The sequence below is a fragment of the Haliotis rufescens genome, unplaced genomic scaffold (assembly GCF_023055435.1).
Source record: "Haliotis rufescens isolate VD_foot unplaced genomic scaffold, xgHalRufe1.0.p SCAF_61, whole genome shotgun sequence".
Taxonomy (NCBI): Eukaryota; Metazoa; Mollusca; class Gastropoda; order Lepetellida; family Haliotidae; genus Haliotis; species Haliotis rufescens.
The window spans coordinates 99,334-124,367 of NW_025964346.1; the positions used below are offsets into that span (position 1 = coordinate 99,334).

Below are 25,034 nucleotides of genomic sequence, written 5' to 3' on the forward strand. Positions count from 1 at the left end.
GAAAACGAGGGAAAAGTCAACTTAACTAAGAAAAAGGGGCATACCTCTGCAATGCTTAACTGTAAGCCATTGTAACTCCGTATCAGTCATGTGCGTGGTGAGCATTTGCTATGGTTCAGGACAATAGATTCTTGTATTCTTTTGTCCATGTGTCCCAAAAATGTTCCCATACAGCTATTGATACTGATAACCACATCAATGCTTTTCTCGGATATTGAATGATTATCATCCAACATGTCCTGAGAACATATGTCAAATTTATCAATGATATAGAAGAATGTGCTATAAAAGTGATCATGAAGTCCTATGGTCAGTTGAAACCAGATTCTTTTCGGTTTAATCTCAATTTAAAAGTAACATCCTACCGAAAACTGACAGTATATATTAGCACTAATGTTTGTTCAAAGCGTGGAAATTTGCAATTAAAAGAACAGAATGTTTTATCAATACACCAATTCCCCAAACCCAAACCCAAACCACCAACGCACACCCAACCGAAACAGACCAATACCCGCCTTCACCCATGAACCTCAAACGGTCGGCCCCCATGAACGCGCACCTGATGCAATTTTTGGGACGTCAAGTGTTCCGCCAATCAAACGATAAAATACAAATATAAAACAAATAGTTTTGTCCACACTTGTGTAAACATTAATGAAACTATAATATGACGAAGTTCTTAAAGGTATAAAAACGCCTCCGTGATCAACAGTTGCAGAGCATCCATCCACCAGGAGAGCGGAAGGTCCAGGGTTCGATGCCAGACCGTGTCATACCAATAGACATATAAAGATGGTGCTTATTGTTGCCCTGTCTGGAGCTTGGCATTATGAGATCAAAACAAGAAGTCGTCGGCTTGGATTCAGTAGACTGTTCCTGGCTGGGGTATTAATTTTAAACTGCATCTTTCAATCACATGAAATAATTGAATGAACTTTGGAATCAATTTTGCACCACATAGGAATCTGAAGTGCACTTGTAACAACTGATAAGACAGCGGGTCAGCGTGACCTTAGTGACACTCATATCACGGCTGGTATTATCTGTTTAGGTTAAAACCTGATCTATTGATCACACATATGACCCTGTCACAGGAAGGTGTTAATAACTAACATAATTAGTTACTTTCATCCCTGTGTTATACAAACAACACAAACATACTTTCCGTACATACTTACTGACTAAATTTATGGACACTCTTAAAGCCTATGTAGCCGTAGTCTACCTACCCTGTTCTAACAATGTCACCTGTAACAACTGATAAGACATCACAGGTGGTATTGTTTATTTAGGTTGAAACAAGTTTTCATTCAGGCTGACGGTTATCCTTGATTGGTTCTTTTTTATTTATACTCTTAAAAAAAGAAACTTGACATAGATGTTAAACCTTTTTTTTCCAAATATCTAAAATAATTACATTAAATGAGAACCAAATAAGTCAAACAGAAAGATGATGTGTCTATAATTCGCGAAAACACATGCAAAGCACATAAACGTAGCGTTTGTGGGTCAGTTTTACAGCTTCATCCAAAAGCAACCGCCTGTAAACAACAACACCAACAGAGTTGACGACAGACCGAGATCAGGAAGACCAAGGGTGACAACCCAAGCACAGGATCGATACATCCGGCTGCGACACCCCCGAGACCGCACTACCACACTAGTATTGTATTGCTGTTGAAGTATGTGACTTTGCTGTGTTAGATGCTGTTGCACTGACAGGCGACTCTAGTATTGTATTGCTATTGAAGTATGTGACTTTGCTGTGTTAGATGCGGTTGCACTGTCAGGCGACTCTAGTATTGTATTGCTATTGAAGTATGTGACTTTGCTGTGTTAGATGCGGTTGCACTGTCACGCGACTCTAGTATTGTATTGCTGTTGAAGTATGTGACTTTGCTGTGTTAGATGATGTCGCACTGACAGTCGAGACTCTAGCATTGTATTGCTGTTGAAGTATGTGACTTTGCTGTGTTAGATGTTGGTTTACTGTCATGCGACTCTAGTATTGTATTGCTGTTGTGACTGTATACGTATGTGACTTTGCTGTGTTAAACGCACCGCACTGACAGAAGACTCTGGTTTTGCACATGTTCTCCGTTCTCCAAAGAAAGCAAAACAGTTCTTACCTGAAAATACACTTACGTTTTGACTCCCTTCTCTTCACCAATATGTCCACCCCTCCCACGGCCTGCGCACTGCTCTGTAGCAAGGCATACTTCGACCCAGTAGATAACACTGATGAATACATTAGGTTAGCAAACAATCTGAACTGACGAAATTTCCCTATACACACAGCCTGACATGTGATCCAGCTAGGAGAGGGCCAACCACCGCATGATTAATATACTACTTGTCAAAAGCACACTGATACTCTATGCATAGGTGCGTCCCTTTACAGCAACCAGTCGATTTTCCCCGGTCAAGTTGCTATGTTGTGGTATAACTGAAATACTGTAAAGAAAGTATGTGCCAAAACACTCATTCACTCAATCACCCAAACTCACTCACTCAAACTATATTCACTCACTCACTCAAACTATATTCACTCACTCACTCACTCAATCACCCAAACTCACTCACTCATTATACTGACTCACTCACTCACTCAAACTATATTCACTCTCACACCCAAAACGTACTCAATAACCAAAATTTATTCCCTCACCTAAACATGTTACTCACTCACCAAATCTATATCCGCTAAGTCACTAAAACCTCATTCACTCACTCACCCAACTATATTTACTCACTCACCCAACCTATGTAGGAGGGATAAGTTGAGTGTAAAATGTGGGGTCCGGCATTGATGCATTGAGTTCATTGGTACGTATGTACTTAAGTCAGGTACAATGTGCTACAATGTATGCATGATACACGGATACCAAAGCTATAAATGCAATTGTAGTTTTAAAGAATATGCTGTCTGCAACTTTAGGAAATAATTTAACTACGGTACATACACAATGCAAGCTTGGCCAATGACGGACCTGCAAAAGGAATACACATTTTATTATATACTAAGTGTGAAAAACTGTACATAACAATTGATATAGCACTGCAGTGAACATAACACTTGATATTTCACTGCTGTAGAAATAACACTTAGACGGAACATTCGTCATACAAGATTGACCTCCCTTCAAATTGTCTCCCTTTATCATAAGTGTCTATCTCCTACTCAAACTGTTGACTTCCCATTTAAGATAGTGTCACATTGACGAGCAAAATAATGACAGATGGTCATTTGTTGAGTTAATATCGCTTCAGGCTGTCTGTTATTCTCTTGAAAATGTTTCGTCATATACTGTAAATTTCTCATTTAACTCCTCAATTGAGACCTTTCGTTTCGCAAAGCACCTTTTTGTCACTTGACCAGCGTCTATTCCTTCACTTCCAACAGCGGTTTGGTAGCTTTCAAGAATATTTTTTGTTTAAGTTGATTTTGTATATACTCCTTGAAACGTCTTCGTCTTGCTGTTTGACATGTTCGATTTTGGAACCGTTGTTGAAGCGTATGTTGCAAATGATGTTTTTTCAATAACATTACGGGAAATAGTTCAGAATTTTAAATCTATTTATAAATAAAGACTAATCTGAATGAAATACGTAATTCCTGAGTTTATGAAAAGTGATATATTAATGAAATGAATGATATGACAGAAAACCTATACACTATTAATTTAACCTATTTATGGTGTGGTCGTTACCCCGGTCTACAGTGTTGAAAGCGTCAACGAGCGGATTACTTTGTAACTGAACCCTGCTACACCAAGCAATCTCAGTGTTGTGATTCATGAATCAAGTTACAGCTTAAAAGGTCGAAAGGGCATGCCGAAATGTAAAACTATCAGCCCTGTCGGCCAATGTCTATTTACTGTGACACACTAAATCTGTACGGCCGGGTACATCCGTGAACAAGTGAGCAAATCCTTGAATTAACTCTGATACTTGAGCCGTTTGCTCAGATGACAAATGATCATAGCATCCAAGTAAAATCAGATGGTCAGGGGTGAAAAACCAGATTTTCGTTCCCACATTTACCTCTATACCATAAACCTTTGCTAATGCATAAAAGAGGTATCTGTACACAATTTTCATCAGGTAGTAAACTTGCATGGATGTGCGTGAATTTTTCGGGGTACAAAATGCATAATTTGACAACATTATGTCCTTGCACGGATATTAGAGGACCAAGAGGTGCAAAATTGAGCAGTGTAATGTGTTCTAGTGTCAGTGACAAATTTCCCGATCAAAATCTTCAAAATAATCACATGCAAACCAGTGCACAAACAAAAAGGCCATGGAGCTGAATGCACTGCACGCTTTTGATTACCAGGCATCTGCGTTAATCGAACAGTGACAGTTCAACAACATGCCAAGATTAATAGAAGTGCAACAACGTAATAGGCCACGTGCAGGCAGGGGAATACCGATCAGCTGTAGCCAGGGCTGTAGCCAATGTAGCGCACAGCACCAACACGAGGCTGTGGGATCAGTTTCAACAGCATGGGACAACACGTGATCGGCCAAGGTCAGGACGACCAAGAGTAACGACCCCTGCCCTAGATCGCTACATGCGACTGCACCACCTACGTGAAAGGACGATCACAGCCATATCAACCACAACCCAAATACCCAGACTAAGCAGAATCTCCGACCAGACCAGTCTAACTGCATCTTAAACCTACTCACCTGTACAAACACCTGTCAACCATAGTCTGTACATCGCTTGCTTGATAAGGGTGTTAGAATCTACACCGAAACGTCGCTCCTATTGTAATATAGAAGTTGTTCATCCATATATCTTATCCTTACTTAGTACTCCAACTTCTAAACGCCTCTCACAGAAAATACCACAAGTATTCACGTGTCTTTTTCGCTCAATTGATAAACTGGTGAAATTGACGGACAAAAGTGCGGTTCATCTATAATTTTGTGTGAACTATGTTCATCTTAATTAAAACCTGACTTTGGGGTAAAATGGCTTTCAGTCTATTATTATTTCCTTGTTAGGGATACAATTACCACAGGAGACATACATTACATGACCATGTTGAAGAACTATATAAGATCTTGATTTTGAAAACCCACTCACTCAGAGGAAAACTTGAAACATTATTTTTCTTCATGATTTTGCCATGTTGGTGTTTTTTAGCATTGGCGCAATGATCCCACTCATCCACTACATAAACATAATCTACCACCACATCTGAAGAAGCAGTTTTCCACAAAATTAGTTTTTTTTGGGGTGGGCTAAAATTGTATACAATGCAGTATCTCAGCTCTTGTGTGATGTATTTTCGTTTTGTTGTCTGTATAGGATAGCACAATGGTGCAAGCAGATTTTAGCGGTTTCGTTGTCTCAATTCAATGGAATTATTGTTTTACCTACTCACAAGATTAGAAAATTAAGTAAAAAAACAAGATTGTATCAATGTTTTCACTGACAATAAGAATAACAGTTACATGAAACAATATGTTTGCTAAATTCAGATAACATATTACCTGTAATAAAAGACATAATTTTGATAGTTTAATGATTTAATAAAAATGTTGTCAAAATATGCACTTTCCCTTCATTTTTGCAATGAAAATACAACCTTTCTACCCATAGGAAATCGTGTTCAGAGACGTCCTTCATACAATAGAACAAGATTTAGGTATACGGCAAAAAGAGGGAACTAAAATCTTAACTGAGCCTCTTTGTCTCTGGTGGCCAACTGACTATTAGCTAAAACTTCAGAATTGTTTAGCTTAGGGTTAGCATAGTCGGCACCGCCATCAAACTTGACAAAGTCACAGTTCTCATCAGTATCGCAATTTGATAATTTATTCACAAGAGAAAAAATGGCAACACGTTTGGTAGGTACAGTGACATTTCTTTCAGGATACTTCCTGATCATATTGACATGACAAAGCTTTGTCTTTTTACGATGGTCTAGTGTTTGTACAACATAGTCAGTATCACTGAATTTTCTAACATAAGGACCGTATGCATGGTACCTAGCACGTAATGGTTAACCATCGATAGACAAACACACAAAGACTTTATCGCAAGGACTCACATTTCATTATGTAAGTTTGTCCTGGGATTCCTTCAAGTTATCCACAGCAACTTCACAAGCTTTGAAATCCTAGGCCGAACTGATGAGACATACTCCAACAAACTCATTTCAGACCTACCACTAATCCAATCCTACTGTAAGTGCGTTATATGTCCACGAGCAGAATGGCCAAAGACAAGGTCAAAAGGACGGAAACCGACGGACTCCTGACCTAACTCCATCGCAGCAAACAACACACACTTGCATCCTTTGTAGTCTCATCCCAATCCTTCTAAGCCTCAAAACAGTAAATCCTTGTCATATTCGTAAGATCCTGATAAAACCTCTCTAAAGCCCCTTCAGACACAGGATGAGTTATCCGTAGCTGGTGCGTGCTGAGGTGATAACAAACGCTATGTGCAAGTGACGATATCTGTCGAATTACGTGTCAAAGGTGGTAAGCAGAGCCGTCTCATGTGAACCCTTTTGGAGCGTGCATTTGGGTGAATAGCTTTGCTGATGGCATTCTGGACATTATTTCTTCAATGTTTTTCATTGGATAATGTCTCTTCAATGCACGTTTGAGATCTTTGGAGGGGCACGGGTGGCCCAGTCGTCTTAGGCGCTGTGATTCGCTGTGCAGAGTTGTGTCCTTTGGACGCGCCAGAAACACATGATTGTAGGTTCAAATCCCATTTCGCCCTGATTGCATTTCAAGTTTGTCAGCACCATACCCGTGCTCGTGGGTTTCACCGAAGTGGTAAACGTCTGAGACCTGCATCATTGTTGGCTTCCTCCAACATTAAGCTGACACGCTGCGATATAACTGAAATACTGTTAAAAGCGTCATTAAATCCAATTCACTCACTCACTCACTGGGATCTTTGGTGTCAATACATATCTGTACACTGTCCGAACCCTTTTTCTCTGTCACTACCATTGGTGAGACCCTACCAGTTGATTCGTTTATCGGACAAATCACCCCTTCTTCAGTCATTTTATTCAATTCTGCTCTTACCTTTTCTCTCCTAGGTACATGAACTCGACGTGGAGGTCTGATTGCTGGAAATTAATCATGATCATTCGACACAGGCAAGTTTCCAAGTTTACCATCAAACAATTGGGGATATTTGTCAATAAGGTCCTGTTTGGTCATTCTTGTTTCAGCTTTCACATCATGTATGTGAAACTTCACCATGCCTAAGGCAATTCTGTCTTGTATCCCAAGTCTTGAATTTCACTGGGCTGTAATGTGGAATACAAGTTTGTGTAGTTTGCTCTTGAAGCAAATATTCACTTTGCTTTTTCCCAATGTCGTCATGGTGTCACCTCTGTGAACTGCTAGTTTGACTGCTCCAGGTCTGGAAATTAGTTCTTTGTGTCTCACTTGTTTGAACAAAAAGAGAGACATCACATTGCATTTAGCACCAGTGTCAACATTGAAGCTTGCTGGTTTGTCATTTAATGTGATTGTTGTTTGTGCTTCTGATGGAATGTTGTCTATACCATTTATCTCAATAGTGTCAATAGACAAGCACTCATTTCTATCTTGTTCATACCAGTCGTCTTGAGTTTCACAATGGCTAGCTGGCTGTAGATCATGAATAGTTTGTGATCCTTGATACTTTGGTATACTTTTGGCACTTGTATGACATCTACCTCTGCGTCTTGGACTTGATGTCCATTTCAAATGTCCACTGGCACTGTGACGGTATGTCTAACGGCCAGATGGACTGGACTGACAAACTAATTGAAGTGGTTGAAGTTGTCGCATCTGTGACACCTTTTTCCAAAGGCCTGGCACCGGCCTTGTTGGTGTTTCCACGCACATCATCTGCAGTCTCTCATATTTCCTCCAACAGGATGTGATCAATAACTTGGTTTCTTTCAATTCAAATTCCGTTGCTAATTTCTGTGTGATTTCTTGTACCCCTTTTTTCTGATAGTTCATTGACATTACACAAGGTCACAGCTTTAGTTGATATCAGGTTTGTTTCTTACAATAACAACTTTCTCAAATGATCTGATGCTATTCCACACACGATTCTGTCTCTCAACATTTCATCCTTTAGAACTCTATTATTACACGCTAGAGGCGAAAAGACGGCGCAGAGTGTCTTTCTGTTTATGATGCTAATTGACCGAAAATATTCAAAACATAACTGTGGTCGTCAATATTAACGTGGTATAATGAATATTTATAGGCAGGAAGCTCAAAATCAACACGTAACCATTGACTGACCAACACTGAATGATCGATGGGGCACGTTCGCATCAGCGTTGTGTCGCGATTTCTTGTCATCAAGTTCTCCTACATGCTCGCCCGTTTTGACAAATAACTGCTGTAATATTCCTATATTTTTTATAAATGTGTGTATCAAATAGACATTATAAATGGAATCTGAAAACGGAATACCTTATTATCACACGAAAGGGTTCGTATTTCCTACATTCTGAGATCTTATTAGTTTTATATTTACAAATTATTGATGTTCAGTGTAGTCTTGATTATAATAATCTATCCCAATCCTTAACTTTTATTTGTTATGTTGTGTAAGCTATGAGTACACACTTTGGTTTTTGTGTATAAAATATCTTGTAAAGGAGAAAGATGAATGCATCATTGTGTTTATTTAGACTGTTGTTCAGTTCAAGTCATATATGTTCCCTCCATGCTGTATCTAGGCCAAAAGATGAAAAGGGAAAGATATATACTGATTGAAACGAATAAGGGAACAAGGAAAAATATAGAGAATTAAGCTTCACTATGAGTTCATTTGAAATGGCGCGCTTTCAAATTCAACACATGTCAAAATCAAATGTTGAGATGTATTTGTGTGCATTGTTCCCAACTCGAATTTGGCTGGCAACCCATGATAGCGCATCATTGTACTGTGTCTGAAACTAAATGTTCCCTTCGTTTCCACCAGTATAATTGCTGAAAACCACTTATATTAAAGACTTTGCTAGTTTTATGTTTTAATTCAGTTTCATATTCTGCTTTCCCTTTTATGACAAATAATTCCATTAGTTTCATTGATCTACGATCATTATCTAATTCAAACGTTGCTTGAAATATATGTGTGTCTTTAAGTATAAATAAAGGTGTTAATACATATTCATTTATAAAAGAAAACATAGATTAGGAAAGGAAATGTGTTTTAATGTGTTTCCAGCTCCTTCATAGTTTCTTAATTTTCTCTTTCTTTGTAGATATTACTTCCTTATTTCACCTGCAAAGACTATCGTTTCCTTGGATGAAATATGGACTACTGTACACCTCTTGCGCTTTCAAATACACGTATAAAAATTTAAATGAAGTAGGTTTAAGTCATTAACAACGTATAATGATACCCAACATATAAATCAGCAGTCTGCATGATTGCACAAAAAATTCTTGTCTGAGATGGCGCGCGAGTTACGAGTGATCGAAAATAGGTTTGTTAAATAATTTTGCTGCAAATAGAAATGATTCAACAATTCTGATCAAATCTACATAAACTTACTCTTGGGTGATAGTATGTTAGTGTAATCTTGTTTATTATTAAGCAATGATCATGATGTCCGATATTGATTGATATCAACTTGAGGATTGTTTAGGCTGTTTAGCCATTTTTTATATATTTTCCTTTGAAAATGTCTGATGTCAATCACCACGATGATGTTTTTTATCAATAATGAAAAAGCAGGGACATTGAAATATATATGGACAAAACCAGGTTTCCATCAAGATATATCATCCAAGCTGTCGTTCGTATTGTAACATAATCTTTGAAACAGTCTGTGAATGAACTAATCACGACCACTTTTATCAATTTTGTTTTGACAAAAAAACACTAACAATTTCAGCAGGATTTTTTTATCAGTAAATTAAACTCACAGGCAACTCTTAATGAATGTTTACTTTGGCATAAATGTCATATGTCTATCATCGTAAGGATGTACTTTACAATGATATGATTTAGGGATCTAGTTTCAAACAAGGGCGCTTGCTGGACTTTACTTGCCACATTCGGATGCTTCAATATTACAGTTCATGTAACAACAATGGCAAACGATCGATGTGTACGTCAACGTCAGAACACGCCACAGACACTCCCACAACTGGCCAACGCGATTCAGGCAGAATGGTGCAGAATTCGTACTCTTATCAAGTCAGTGCTGACGAGATGCAGAGCCCTGATTGCTACCCGGTGCGGGCACACGAGATACTGAGTTCAGCGCAACCTTGTGGCCTTATGTAACATGACAATGAACATTTGTCAATGCATTTTAACAACGACAACATGTGACTATCGAGCTCCAATATTTCATATTTGTATCTATAATATTAAATGAAATATATCGACTCTTCGACTGAAGAGTGTATATATCTGCCTTTGTTAAATTATGACTACCACATAGTCCATGTGTTGTGTGCAAATGTCATGAAGTCTTTTGCATTGTGCCGCCCTGTGTTGGCAGAGACAACGGCCGGTCACTTTGGTGCAAGGCCTTGGCCGCAATGCAGTGACGTCATCAACAGTGTGACGTCACCGTCATTGTACCTTTGCCGCCACATCAGCTGGGCGAACCTTGGCTCAATCTGAGGTCACCGAGTGCAGCGAGATATAAAGAAACAGCTTTTGTCTGTTTCAAGATTAATTGTACACTAATGACACACAATTAACACTGAATAATTATATTACGAGATAAGGTGTTTATACAATAATCACACATCATCTATATCTACACAAAGTTAATTTTCTTACCTGATCATGCGAAGTTCCTTACACAACAAATGACAAAATATATGGACAGATTTTTAACTAGTTATATTTCTCCAAAAACACAATAAACATTCTCACCTAATCCGGAAATATATAACACGACGACATGAACGGCAAACCACAGGTCCCCCTCCAACGTCTACACAAACACGACATTGATGTCACGGAGCGCCGCGGGACACCAGGAGATCCACCAGTCTCTGATGTCCCATGGATCTCACCATGTCAACCGCTGTCCGCCCGTTTTTGTTCTTGACATTGATGTGCTTCACGTTCAGAGACTGAACAATCCCCACGTCTCCTTTCACAGAGGCCCAGTGAAGGACGTTCTCACCGCCATCGTCCACCACTGACACATCAGCTCTTTCATTCATAAGGAGCTTCACCACTTCACTGTGTCCCATCACTGCTGCCCATATCACCGGTGTCCTGCTCCCCACTCCTCTACTGTTGATGTCCAACACGTTTAGAGACAGGACAAACTTCACCGTCACCAAGTTTCCACTCACACAGGCCCAGTGAAGGGTGTTGTTACCGCCATTGCCCACCAGTAACACATCAGCGCCTTTACACTCCAGGAGCTTCACAACCTGTATGTGCCCCCAACGTGCTGCCTCCATCACCGGTGTCATGCTCCACACTCTACAGTTGATGTTGACATGACATGCAGACAGGAGCCGCCTCACTCCCTCCAGGTCCCCGTCCGCGCTGGCGTAGTAGAGGTCGCGGTCTGCTTGTGATGGAGTCGCTGTACCACAAAGTAAACTCAAAGTGTTGATACGTGACATGAACGACGATACATCATTAACTATTTCCTATATGGATGACAACAATAAACCAAGGACAAGGTTTAAGTACTTAACTAAGAATAATCGATTTATGTGGGGGTGGTCGTGTTACTGACACTTTCAGTACACTTGCTGTTTGAAATTGTTAAGATAATATGATATCTATTGCTTTATATCAGCTTGTTACTAGTAATTAAATACACTGTTTCAATGAAAGGTTAGGTGTGAGCTTTCTGCCTGTTGGCTTCTCCCACCTACCGTGTGAAGCAGTGGAGAGCAGTGGAATCCTCTCACTCAGGTCACTCGAGGCTGAAACAGAACCTATAGATATATAGTAGTTTAGTGATTGTCAAATAAATTAATTGACTCATAAATATACAACACAAATATAAATGCTACCTACCACGCGTGTCTACACATCTGCTTTTTAGATTGATTCTTGATGATGGTAGTTGACATGTTTGAAATTAATAAGATAATAAGGGAATACATTAATCAAGTTGTTAATTGTAGAGGCTGTTTATAGGAAAGTTGAGGAGTAGAATCTAGGCTTCCTGGCTGTTATGTATACATAATGATCAGGCAAAATATCATACAAAGTTGGACAATGACACAGTTTACCAAATGCTGGTGTGAGAAGGTGAAATAGTGATAATTTCCATGTTCAAAGGTTAGTAACCCTTTGGCTGGGTGCGCTAAAATACTTGTCTATAGATGTAAACACAATTGGTGATGTATATGTGAGGTTTCCATTAATTTTGACAGTCTGGGCCAAGTCAGAGCAAACACATGTGCTTGTCCTGGTCATAGTGTCTGATGTATGTGTGACCGAAACAAGTACCTTGGGGTGCCTGTCCTGGTCATAGTGTTTGATGTATGTGTGACCGAAACAAGTACCTTGGGGTGCCTGTCCTGCTCATAATATCGGATGTATGTGTGACCGAAATAAGTACCATGGGGTGACTTCCGGATGCGCACGCACAGTGACAAGTCATACTCGTAGAGCGCTCCGCCCGACCCACTGTCATGAGATTTTATCCACATGAATCTTTGAAGATTTTGAAGTCGAAAGGCATTAAAATGTCACCAATGTAATAAACAACATTAATCGGCCTACCTTTAGAATACCACAAACTTTTCAAACACGTGATCATACCCTATGACGTAATTTGTAGCATTTTGTTGCCAGTCACACCGGGGAAACAATGCCCTGTGACGTCAGGGGTCATCGATTGTGCATAAGCTCCTCCCAGTGATCTATCATCTCTACACGAAATGTCATTGAATACGCCAAGCGCTGTGGAGAGTTTTGAATATTTGTTTACTGCATATAGACTGCGGCAGCGCATTTTATAGCAAGCGCTAGTCTACGAAAGCACTTTTATTTTTTATATATATTTTTTTTCGTTTTTCTCTTAATTCAAGTGGCTAAAAGTGTTATGAATGGGAACTAATATACATATATTAGTTTTTCAGTGCATTAATTTTCATTATTATGCGCAAGAATGTAGTTTGTTAGGGATATTTAGTGGTGCTGAACACTACCAAATGTCGCCAGTGTTAGGGTAGGTTACCCCAAACTCTATCCTTAGCCCTTGGATCCCCTTTAGTTTACGATAAATCACCCCTTTTCGATCATTAGGGTTAGGAACCCGTTTAGTGGCTATTAGATTACACTAAATCTATCCTTAACCCTTGGACCCCCTTTACGATCAATCACCCCTTTACGATCATTAGGGTTAGGAGCTAGGTACTCGTTTAGTGGCTATTATAGATTATATATTTTGGCTACTGGAAACTGTCCTGGAACATTCACACAAGACACTTTCACTGGCTACATTTTTCAGTACTGATTCAAAAGCGAACTCACCGTTGTGTCGTCACTAGTCATGCTTATTCCTCCATCCTTCCTAACCATTATCCACATCATCCTAACAGTTATCCCTACCACGCTTTTCTGTCACAAAAATCACCCGACGAATGTTTAAATACCATATCGCGAGTTCGACGTCTGACGCCTGGAGCCGTTTTTAGTTCGCGGCATATCGGCTCATTCCCCACCACTCGGTATCTTGTAGATTACGGAATGGAACGAGTATGTCAAAAGGCATCGGGATCATTCGTAAGTGTCCGTAGACTAAAGTCACGAGACACCATGCCTACCCGTAACCTTCGTAAGTGTCCGTTACCTATTCGAGCCTTTTCGTTCAGTTCCGTAACGTCATAGGCATGACTAGGTAAATTTGCACTAAGTTTAACAGTGTGGACGTAGCTCAGTCGGTTAGCTGTCAGGCTAACAATCGGAAGGTCGCGGGTTCGCGTCCGACGGATTCTCACTTAAACTGGTTGCTTGTCTTGTGACATGTGACCTACGGCAGAGATCGTCCTGACGAGTAGTTGTGGTACTGTATTCTAAAGGGGCTCCCATTAATCTAAAGACGCAGGGGAAGGATTTATGAGAATAACGCCACATTACATCTTCAACAGTGAGTACAGCTTTAAAACAACGCCATGCCTCCGAAAACGCGATCCGAAGAATATTTTGAAGACATTGTAGTGAAATCCGAAAAAAGACTGTCTCTGTTAATTGTAGAACTTCGTAATGACCTAGAAAATATGAAAACTGATATTAAAAGTGAAATGCAGAAAATGTCCTCACGTGTGGACGGTATCGAAAACACGGTATCAATCCAATAGGATGAGGTGAATGATTTACGTCAGGAAGTCGCACTGTTGAAGACTAAACTGTCAGAGCAAGCTGAAAGTTTTGAGACTAGACTCACACTTAAAGAAATTCATGACAGAAAGCCGAATCTCTTGATCTACGGCCTGAAGACAGAACCACAGGAAAATTCAGAGAGGGTACTTAGACATTTTTTTATGTATGTGTGACAGAAATAAGTACCTTTGGGTATTTGTCCTGGTCATAGTGTCTGATGTTTGTGTGGCTGCAATAGGTACCTTGGGGTGCTTGTCCTGCTCATAATGTCTGATGTTTGTGTGACCGAAACAAGTACCTTTGGGTGCCTGTCCTGATCATAATGTCTGATGTATGTGTGACCGAAATTGGTACCTTGGGGTGCCTGTCCTGATCATAATGTCTGATGTATGTGAAACCGAAATAAGTTACTGCAAGAAATCGGTCCGACATCTGCACAATCATGTGTAAATATATGAAACATCTAAACTGACTACAAAAATAAACTTCACCACAGCTTTAAATCACTCAAGTTTAAAAACCACAAAGGATGCATTTAGTAAAATGTTTCGACAGGATCAAAATCAACGAAATCAACCAAAAAGAGGTGTATTATCAAAAACAAGCATTCAACTTATTAGGAAAAAAGGCACACACATCTAAAATCAGCCACGTTCAATAGCACGTCACAGCAATAGCGTGTTTGACCACCCTCTTCTTGAAGATACGCAAAAACTCTCCGGTGCACAAAAAAGTTCTGATGACGTCATGTGTGATTCATCGCCATTCCTCTTAGGGATCTGGGTGCCGTTTCACGAAAGCCTCTTAGCTCTACGACCTCCTAACCGCTGCGACCTAGTTTAGGATGTCCTAATGACTTGTCTTACGACCGTTTCACAAAGGCATCGTAAGCCCGTCGTAAACCCCTCTTAAGATAAGAGTGAGATTACGATTTACGACATCCTAACTTGCATAGCAACGCTATACAATTCAAACCGGAAATGGAAGCGCACCTGTTAATTTTTATCAAAAAAGATCCAGATGCTAAACATGAATGAAATAAAAGCTCATATGGTGAGTATAGATAACTACAAACCTGTTCGAGTTTAATGATAGTCTGTTACACATCAAAGTTCCATCAATAGCTGTCAAGTGTGAGGGTTTGAATAGTAAATAACAGCGACGACAAGCTGCATCGGCAAAAATAGTAACTCTCTTGTGTGGAAACACGGAAGATTGTAATATTAGAGTTGTTCCCCTTCGTAGCGGCAGACGACCTTAAGTTATATATTATGGAGGCTTCTGGACTGAAGAAAAGAAAGAGAAACTTCACCTCGTCTGACATAGATATCATTGTGTCAGGCGTGGAAAGTAATTTTGACACGCTGAATTCGGCCTTTACAAATACAGTGACAAATAATACAAAGAAGAAGATTTGGAAAGATATCACCACGAAGTAAGCGCCTTTTATTCTGATGAAACCTTAAAATGAAACTCTCATAAAATATAAAAGTGAGTCTATGATTTTCACCCATGAAAGGAGGGGGACATTCCACTATATATTCATTTGTTTATTTATTTCAACTTACATATTTGTTACCCAGAATGTTCAAAAACGTAACAAGAATTTGTCATGTGTTTCAAGGGTCATAAAATGTGAGGTATAATGAAACAAATTGGAAATGGGGGGAAAGTTTTATTGAGAGAAGTGGATCTAGACTGGATTACATAATGTAATGATAGTTAAATAAGGTCAGATTATTTTCATTTGTTTGGTTTCACTTTATGACATAAACAACTACGAACCACCACTTCACTTCAAAATTTTATTAACCTCTCACTGTTAATGATCATTGCATACTGATCAAATATGAAAGAACAGGGGAGTGGGTGAGTGATTGTTCCTCAAAACCACATCATCAATCTTGTCAGTTTTTTCATGATGAACAAATAAAGTAACATCTTACACGAATTTTACACAGTACAGTCATATTTTTAAATAAAGATACCAATTTAAAATAATTTTCACAAATGACACCATTACTAATCATAATAAAATAAAATAATAATAATAATTTTGAATATCAGACTAAATGCCACTGGTGACATAACCCGGAATGAGGATGAAGTACGTAAGAAATGGACGGACATGAAGGGATGTGTGAAGAAGGCAGAGTCAGCCAGGAGGCTGAATGCTAGGAGGACTGGTGGTGGACCACCCCCAGATGACCTAACTGCAACCGAAAAAAGGGTAAATAATTAACATAAATTCATGTCAGCATGAAGCCTACAAACAAAATGTTTCAATATGTACCTGATAAAGTAAAATGGTTTGAAACATATTGAGTTTGTGTGACAATAGACATAATTCATGAAAAACTAATTGTGTATTACACATTCTAAAATAAACTATTATTATAGTAATATAGCCACCAATTCCTTCTTTAAATAGATTCTACAACTGATTCCACCCTGTGCTATAGAGGGGATCTCAGGAGGCATGGAAACACCTGGTAATGATGACACTTCCTTCTTGGGATTCATGTACATGTGTACTAAAGTCAATAAAGTATGTAACTTAATCAAGTTTTATTGGTATTTGATGGTATATTTATGACATATTGACAGTATTTGTTATGATAACACCAATGAAAAATATGTTTTATTTATTTAACAGTGTTCAGCATGATTCCTTCAGTAGCTGATGAAGCTGAAGAAGCTACACAGGCAATAATGTTTGGTAAATAATACTTCAAACTCATTTATTTCTTAGTTTTGAAGATGTAAATAAACTAAATATTGCCATATTCAAAAACTAATTCCTCCTGCATATTGGCAAATTCCCCTTACATATTAAATGTATTATAAATGAAAACATGTATACAAATGAAATATTTGAGATTTCTCGATGCACTTAACGGTCAGGCACAATTAAGCAATATCTTCAATACAAATATTTTAGTGCACTCACAACTTATCTATTTCAGATTCTCAACAGGAGGTGTTTTACACTCCACTGACAGCTACAAGCACAGGAGAAAATGATTGTGGAACTATCACAGGTATGAAATAATTTTTAATAATAAAGATAATCAAATGTTACAATTTACACTGACATGGAACCAGTATGTATTAAACATTATGCAACTTTATTCAATAGTAAATTTGTATTAACATTAAAAAATCAAGTCACTATATCATGAATTCTAGTTAATAACAATACAAATTTGTTTTCAAGGAAAACCTAAAGGGAAGCCTCTGATGAAGAAAACATCTAATGAAGGTATGGCATATATTTGTTCATAATGTAGTGGTTTCAGTATTACATATCATGATCATAAATGTTTAATAAAATAATATTAATGAACATCCAAATATCATTGATATAACCCAAAACTGTCTAAATATTTTCAGAAGACATTCTGGGAGAGATTAAAGTCCTTACAAACCCAGGAGGAGAGAAAGATGTTTCTCCTTGAAGAAATTCTGTCTGTGCAGCGGGACATCCGTGACATCCAAAGACAGAGCCTGGCCCTGGAAAGAGAAAAATTTGAACATAAAAAATCATTTGGAAACTCATTGTCCCCCATAATCAAATTTGATTAAAGGCAGTGACTCATGTTACTGTTTACTTGTGATCACAAAGATGTTTAGTTTGTTTGTGTTATTATTTGGATGTAGCATATGTACAAAAACAATACATTTTCATAAACTCCAAAAAACAATAATATGCAATATTCACAAGTGAGGCCATAAAGTGGTGCTGGATTTTGAAAAAGTGCTACCTTACAACTTTTAGTATAGGATTATTGACATTATGTGGCCTTTTAGTAAAAGTATCACAATTGGATATGTATGCTAACTCATTTAAAACCTAGTGTTGATAAGATTTCCCCTGACTCTACATCCATCTATGTTGTGGTTATCAGCAGGACTGCTGTCCCCCTCTGGTCCAGGATTCTCACAAAGAACATCAGGGTCAGGCAACCTCAGTAATATTGCCAAATAATGAAGTTGAAAGCAGGCAGTAATAATTTTGATGCTCTTCTGTGGGCTGAATAACAGGCATCCTGTTGATTTGTGTAGACACCTAAGCAGATGTAACATACTTATATAGTTGTGTTTACAAATATAGTGATGAATATATCATGATATAACATTTATACTACGTTTTCCTATAATAATTAGATCCACATCAAGTGCTTTTATGAGTTATCATGGTGTAATATTTATACATCATTTCATATATAATTATAGTTTAGCAAGTAATACTTATCATCAGGTAAACGCATATTTTATATTACCTGTTAGTATAAATGTTATATCATGATAAATACATGCCAACAGCACAGGTATTTTGAAATCAGAATGACATACAATCAGCAATACACATGCTCATTAGTCCAGTTACTTCAGCAAAACCTTGAATTAAAACATAAACCTTCCATGAATTAAATATTTACCTGAATCTAGATTTGCACAATCCAAATGCCCTCTCAACTGAGTTCCTTGTTCCAATATGACAGCCGTTGTATTTCTCCTCTTTTTCATTTGCAGGGTTGTTGACAGGTGTCAGGAGGTAGGGTCTACAGGCATACCTAATGTAGAATGTTTTGATAAATTAATGTTCCCGATATATATGTATGTATACATTAAAAGACAAACATGACATAAATAACTTGGACATACATGTACCTACCCTGAATCACCAAGAAGCCAGATGTCATATTTCCCTTCCTCCAGATGCCTTTTCAAATTGCAGTTGTTGAAAATATGTGAATCATGGGTTGATCCTGGCCATTGGACAATAATGTTTGTGAATCTGCAAAAATAAATAAATACATACATAAATAACTAAATCCACAAGTCCACATTCGTTAAGAAAATAATATTTAAATAAGCCGAATAATTATGAAACATTTGGACATAAATAAGCCTACATGAGCTATTGACAAATCAATTATGACACAATGACGTTTATTATCTGAAAGTACCAGCAAGTCTAGATTGTTTGTTTACATTGCAAGGGTCAAGGACGTCAAGGATATTTACCGGAGTTGGGCGTCGCACACAGCTTGCACATTGATGGCGTGGAATCCTTTTCTGCACACATATACTGCTTCTTCTAATGCTGGTCGTTGAATAGGTATCAAAGTACAATCTATGCAGCCAACAACTTTCGGAAAACCACAGATGTGGAAGAAATCCTCCGCTAGTTAAGCGTGTTTGTCGGGCGTTGGAAACCGGATCAAGTCATACGACTTTACGATTGCATCTGTCGTCTTTTCCAACACGCGACAAACACTTGATTTGGCAATACCATGTATATCTCCTAATTCGCTTAGGAATCCCCCTTTTGAAAAGTATCTAAGTGTTACTAACACCTGAACATGGACAGGTAAGGCACGCGAACGTTGGGTCGGCCGAGAGATCTCCGAGCTGACCCGATCAACCAGCTGTAGGATGGTATGTCGAGGAAAGCGATACCTGGCAATCAGTTCTGTGTCGGTCAAAGTATCCAACACTTGAGTCCTATCCCTGAATATTCGCTCTCGCCTAATGTTTCTCCTGTTCAAAATTTCTTTGAATCTCAATAGTGTCGCCATATCAGACGCTGACTTAGGATGTCGTAAGCTAGTTACAAGGGCCCCATACCTATCGTAGGTTAGGAGGTTGTTTACAGTGGGGTGTAAAGTTAGGAGGTCTTTGTGAAACGGCACAAATATTTAAGAGGTTCTTTACGACGTGGTTTAGGAGGTCGTAGCGCTAAGAGGCTTTCGTGAAACGGCACCCTGGATCAGTTCTTGTCGGTTGGCCGGGGGTTTGGTCGCTGTCGAACCCGACGATCCATGGTATCCCAGTAGTGTTTGGTAGCGTATTGGCCACGTCAACACGTTGACGTTGTTGGCTGCTAGGAAGTTCTGTACAAGTTTGTTACATGTTACAGCAGCACTTGAGCAATCAAAACTTCTAGCAATATGGGTGGCTAGCATCTGTATCATACCCAGGGTCCGATCAAGTTTTTCGGGTGTCAATTGTAGCATTTCTGTGGTGGTCTCTTAGTGTGAGTGTCTAACATTCCGTCTCTATCCTTAAAAAAGACCTTCTTACACGTGTAGTTTCGGCCCTCCAGGCGGCCTGTTCTTTTTTCACTTTTTCTCATTTCCTAAAAATAAAGTGTCATTGACGAATATCACTTTCTGCATTGATGTGTTGGCGATGTGTTTTGCATTGATTTAGTTTAAACTTGTGTTTTCAATTTTTTACAATTTAATTTTTCAAGTGGTAAAGTTTCTTTGGGTCTTCAGTTTACTATAGCTGCAATGTACATATTTAAGTGTGCCATCTATGGGTTAAATATTACTTGAAATAGTATATTTTACTAGAATTATGCAGGGGAGATGCAAACAGGAATTTGATTATTTTATTGAGAACACATCCTCCCTCCAATTTCAATATTTTTTACATTGTATTATGTATTTTGTACAATTTTTGTGTGTTGTCTTTGATAAAATACTGTTCCCGTAAATTTTGTTCCCGCCATATTCATATGATGTGTTCTAAATGTACTTGGCTGCAGTACGGTATATGAATGTATAATATAACAATATCTTATGGCGTGAATGCTGTCAGGTTGCACCTATATCATATAGTTTAATTCATAGCAAAAACGTTTATGTTGAAGACGTCTCGCTTGCTTTATGAAATCAAATATCATGATACAGGGTTATCAATAATTACTTTATTATTGACGATAACTTGCTGACAACGCATTAGTGACAAAATATGAATGTCCACCTCTTGAATTGTTTTATTGTTCTTCCCAACATATTCCTGTCAGAAGGATGAAACAGGGCCTTGCAGTCCTATAATTTGACATAGTATATCATCCGTGTGTTGTGTGGTTGTGTTGACTGTGCTTGATGATTGGTTGAGTAAATGGTGGATAACGTGGCAGTCAGCGATAGCAGTGTCAATTATTGAAAATATCAACTTTAATATTCTGGGCAGACCTAAAAAGTGAAACAAAAACGTCAACATCCTCAAGTCAACCAGTTCACCAGATGGAAGCACTATAACATGTTTAGATACATATTATATTGTGTATGTGTAAAAGTATGCTTCAAGTAAAATATTAAAAAGAAATTCATCACTTACACGACCTTGGATTCCTGAAAAAGAATAAAAGAGGAGGTAAGTAAACAGTGATATATTTATCAGTAACAAGCGACACGGTTAGGTCAGTCGTCGTAGCGTGACTCAGGCATGGCGAAAACCTAGGATCGTATAAACCCTTATCGCCCTGATGATGTGTCTAGGTTTGTCAGCACCATAACCGTGGGTGTCAAAGAGTAGTAAACGTCCGTGACCTGCATCACTTCCGGCTTTACACCCACATCAAGCCGACACGCCGTGATATGACTGAACTACTACAAACTTACTCACCACCTCTTCAGTAACACTACCAACAATCATATAGAGAAGATACTACCGTGTGCTTTAAAGAACAGGTCTTCATGAGAATTACCTTCTTATCAGCCACGTGAACCCTTTGTAAAACGTTCTTCTAGATCGTGGACTGCAAAGAGATGTGCTTGATAAAACACAGGGCACCTGCTGACATTTCCTCTTAAACACCAACCACTTTTGGCTGCCACACACTAATATATATTCAAATTTTTCATAAAACCATGTCTTGTGCTGAATTGAAATTGTCATCATTGAACGATCGGATACATTTGCCATCACTCATAAGGATGGCATCATGGCAAAACATAGAGTAACATTAGTGTGTTCGTACAACTGAAACCTTGTAGATTCTAGTACAACATTTTACCCATGTAAAATATGTCAAAGTTATGCTGAACAAAATGAGTTGATCATAATCTAGATGCTGAAGTAGTGTGAGGTTAGAACCCGACCTACACAAAGTAAACTCACCTCTTCCAGCAACACATTGTCAAAAAGATTAAGACCGCAACAGATAACATCAACTGCATACTCTGTGCAATGTGACCCTCACCTGTAACAAACACGATATGAGTAATTAGTGTGTCTAAGGAGCCATTCACCTACAACACAGAACCACAATATGACTTATTAGTCTGTCTATTGTGCCCCTCGCCTGTAACACACAGCCACAATATGACTTATTAGTCTGTCTATTGTGCCCCTCGCCTGTAACAGACAAACACTAGGGGATTAAGTAGAATAAATATTAGGTATAAAACGTTAACTTTCAACGGCTTACATTCAACAGATTATGTATTTGAAACATACGGTTTTTACTATATTGACATTTTAATCTTCTTTCGTCCAATTGAACAAGTATTATTTTATTCATTATCTGGCCTCGAGCGCCTAACACTACCTGACGCTTCTCAAGCTGCGGTGACTCAGCAGGATGGTTCCGTGATTGGGTTCCACCTATTTACCTGTTTCTGCTTCACAGAACTCTCCTGTATATCTCCCTCTGCAGCCATGGGTACAATGCCCACTTCCTTGATGACAGGTGTTCGCAATGCAGTTCCAGCCACACAGCTTCTCACATCGGTCGCCATGCCAACCACGCCGACATCCCCGAGTGCACGTTCCAGTGTCAGTCTGACAGTAGTTGGTGTTTCTGTCGGAACCCAGGGCACAACCTGGAGGACAGGCTTGATCGCATGTTTCCCCAAACCTGCCCCAGTCACATGGTCTGTAGGTAGTGGACACTGTAACACAGACACAGCTTGTGAGAACACTATCAGACAAAACGTCTGTATATACATGTAAGTACATATCCCCTCACACATCCTGCCCCAGTCACATGGTCTGTGGGTAGTGGTCACTGCAACACAGACACAGCCTGTGAGAACACTATCAGACAAAACGTCTGTATATACATGTAAGTACATATCCCTGCAGACAATCTGCCCCAGTCACATGGTCTGTAGGTAGTGGTCACTGCAACACAGACACAGCTTGTGAGAACACTATCAGACAAAACGTCTGTCTATACATGTCATTACATATCCCTGGACACATCCTGCCCCAGTCACATGGTCTGTAGGTATTGGTCACTGCAACACAGACACAGCTAGTGAGAACACTATCAGACAAAACGTCTGTATATACATGTAAGTACATATCCCTGCACACATCCTGCCCCAGTCACATGGTCTGTAGGTAGTGGTCACGGCAACACAGACACAGCTTGTGAGAACACTACATGTTAAAACGTCTGTATTACATGTAAGTACATATCCACGGCTCACATCCCATTTAACGCAATCCTGCAGTAGCAGTCAATGGAAATACACGAGAGGGAGGCATTTATCAGCGTGATCGTACTGACGTGAGCCCACCATTCAGCAGGCACAACTATTTCCAAAATGATAAGACAAGCAGAGTCCATTGTACGATTCCGACTGTATCGTGAACATGTGTTCATCAATCGCAATCTAATATTGATGACACTAGATATTGGCGAAAATGTGAGCATATCCTACCTCACTGGTGGCATCCGTCACAAACACATGTAAAGGCAAGTAAATTGTTCACGGGAACATATAATCCAATCGGAAATTGCGTTGGACATGATTAATACAAGAAACTATGGTACTAATTGAATACAGACAGAACCATGCCCTTTTCTTAGCTTTAAGATGACAAATGGAGTGAGTGAGTGAGTGAGTGAGTGAGTGAGGTTTTACGCCGCTTTGAGCAATATTCCAGAAATGGGCTTCACACATGTCGGGAATCGAACCCGGGTCTTCGGCGTGACGAGCTAACGCTTTAACCACTAGGCTACCCGACCGCCCCTGATGATGATGACAAATGGAACTTTTTGTGAATAATAAATAAAAGTCAAGGATCTGATCATAAACCACTATTGACGTCAAAGGTCATGATAAAAATAAAAATAGAAAATAAAACTGATACAGTTAACTGAATTTCAAGCCAGACGAATGCCGATTTATACACAGCTGATCATGTAAAAACATAGAAGCTTCAACAGATCATGCATTCAGCAAATTGGAAACTTGGTAAACCTGAATATTTAACAGAGTATGTTACGAAGATTAAAAATCTACAATAGAAAACAGACGACAGATTAAGAGATTGTCAATGCAAACTAATCCACAGAATAATCACCACACAAACATGTCTGTATAAACTTGGTAAAATTGACAATTGGACTTGGTATTAAAACAGAACATGTTTCTTCTTTGCATTCAGTACAAAATATTTTGTGTCTGTAAGCCAATCAACACTCTACCTCAATCTTTAAATACTCTGTTCTCACTCGCTCTAAACCACCCAGTATTGTAATGACGTGAAATATAGCACTATATTGCATGTTATTTATGTTGAGACATTACAGACAATAGCCCCCCTTTAAGTATCATCTATTAAGAAGGTGGTGAATCGGATTTTGAATGAATTCGTGAATGTTTTATCCACGAGGCAAATGAGTTGGATGAACGTAAAGTTTTGTAAGACACTGTAAGACATGTTATCATGTCATAGAAGACAGTATCGCTTTATAAGTATGCCATTGGTACAGTCAGTGGAATCGCAGAATGAATATAAGTCACACTCGTGTACATTAACATTTCTCATTAAAAGAAAGCGGTCATACAAGGCCCTCGTAATTTCCCTTGCATATTGGGTGTCACTTTTGGAGCGCACTTTAGTGAGGAGTTCACATGTTACATCACGTAATCATGAATTATCTATTGGTTTAAAA

General features: G+C 38.8%; 2 protein-coding genes across 2 annotated transcripts; both read right to left on the minus strand.

Annotated features, from left to right (window-relative positions):
• Positions 1-10,977: 10,977 nt before the first annotated feature.
• LOC125375881 (fibronectin type 3 and ankyrin repeat domains protein 1-like) lies at positions 10,978-12,648 on the minus strand. The gene is made up of 3 exons (XM_048386816.1): positions 12,558-12,648; positions 11,863-11,913; positions 10,978-11,564 (listed from the first exon to the last, which is right to left on the minus strand). Exons 1-3 carry the CDS (start codon positions 12,646-12,648, stop codon positions 10,978-10,980), a joined length of 729 nt encoding a protein of 242 aa, XP_048242773.1.
• A 5,095-nt stretch (positions 12,649-17,743) lies between these two features.
• Positions 17,744-23,200, minus strand: LOC125375882. Its single transcript, XM_048386817.1, has 9 exons — positions 22,738-23,200; positions 22,244-22,325; positions 21,831-21,881; positions 21,461-21,474; positions 19,355-19,514; positions 19,002-19,124; positions 18,766-18,900; positions 18,203-18,392; positions 17,744-17,836 (listed from the first exon to the last, which is right to left on the minus strand). Exons 1-9 carry the CDS (start codon positions 23,081-23,083, stop codon positions 17,744-17,746), a joined length of 1,194 nt encoding a protein of 397 aa, XP_048242774.1. The 5' UTR covers positions 23,084-23,200.
• Between the last annotated feature and the right edge of the window lie 1,834 nt (positions 23,201-25,034).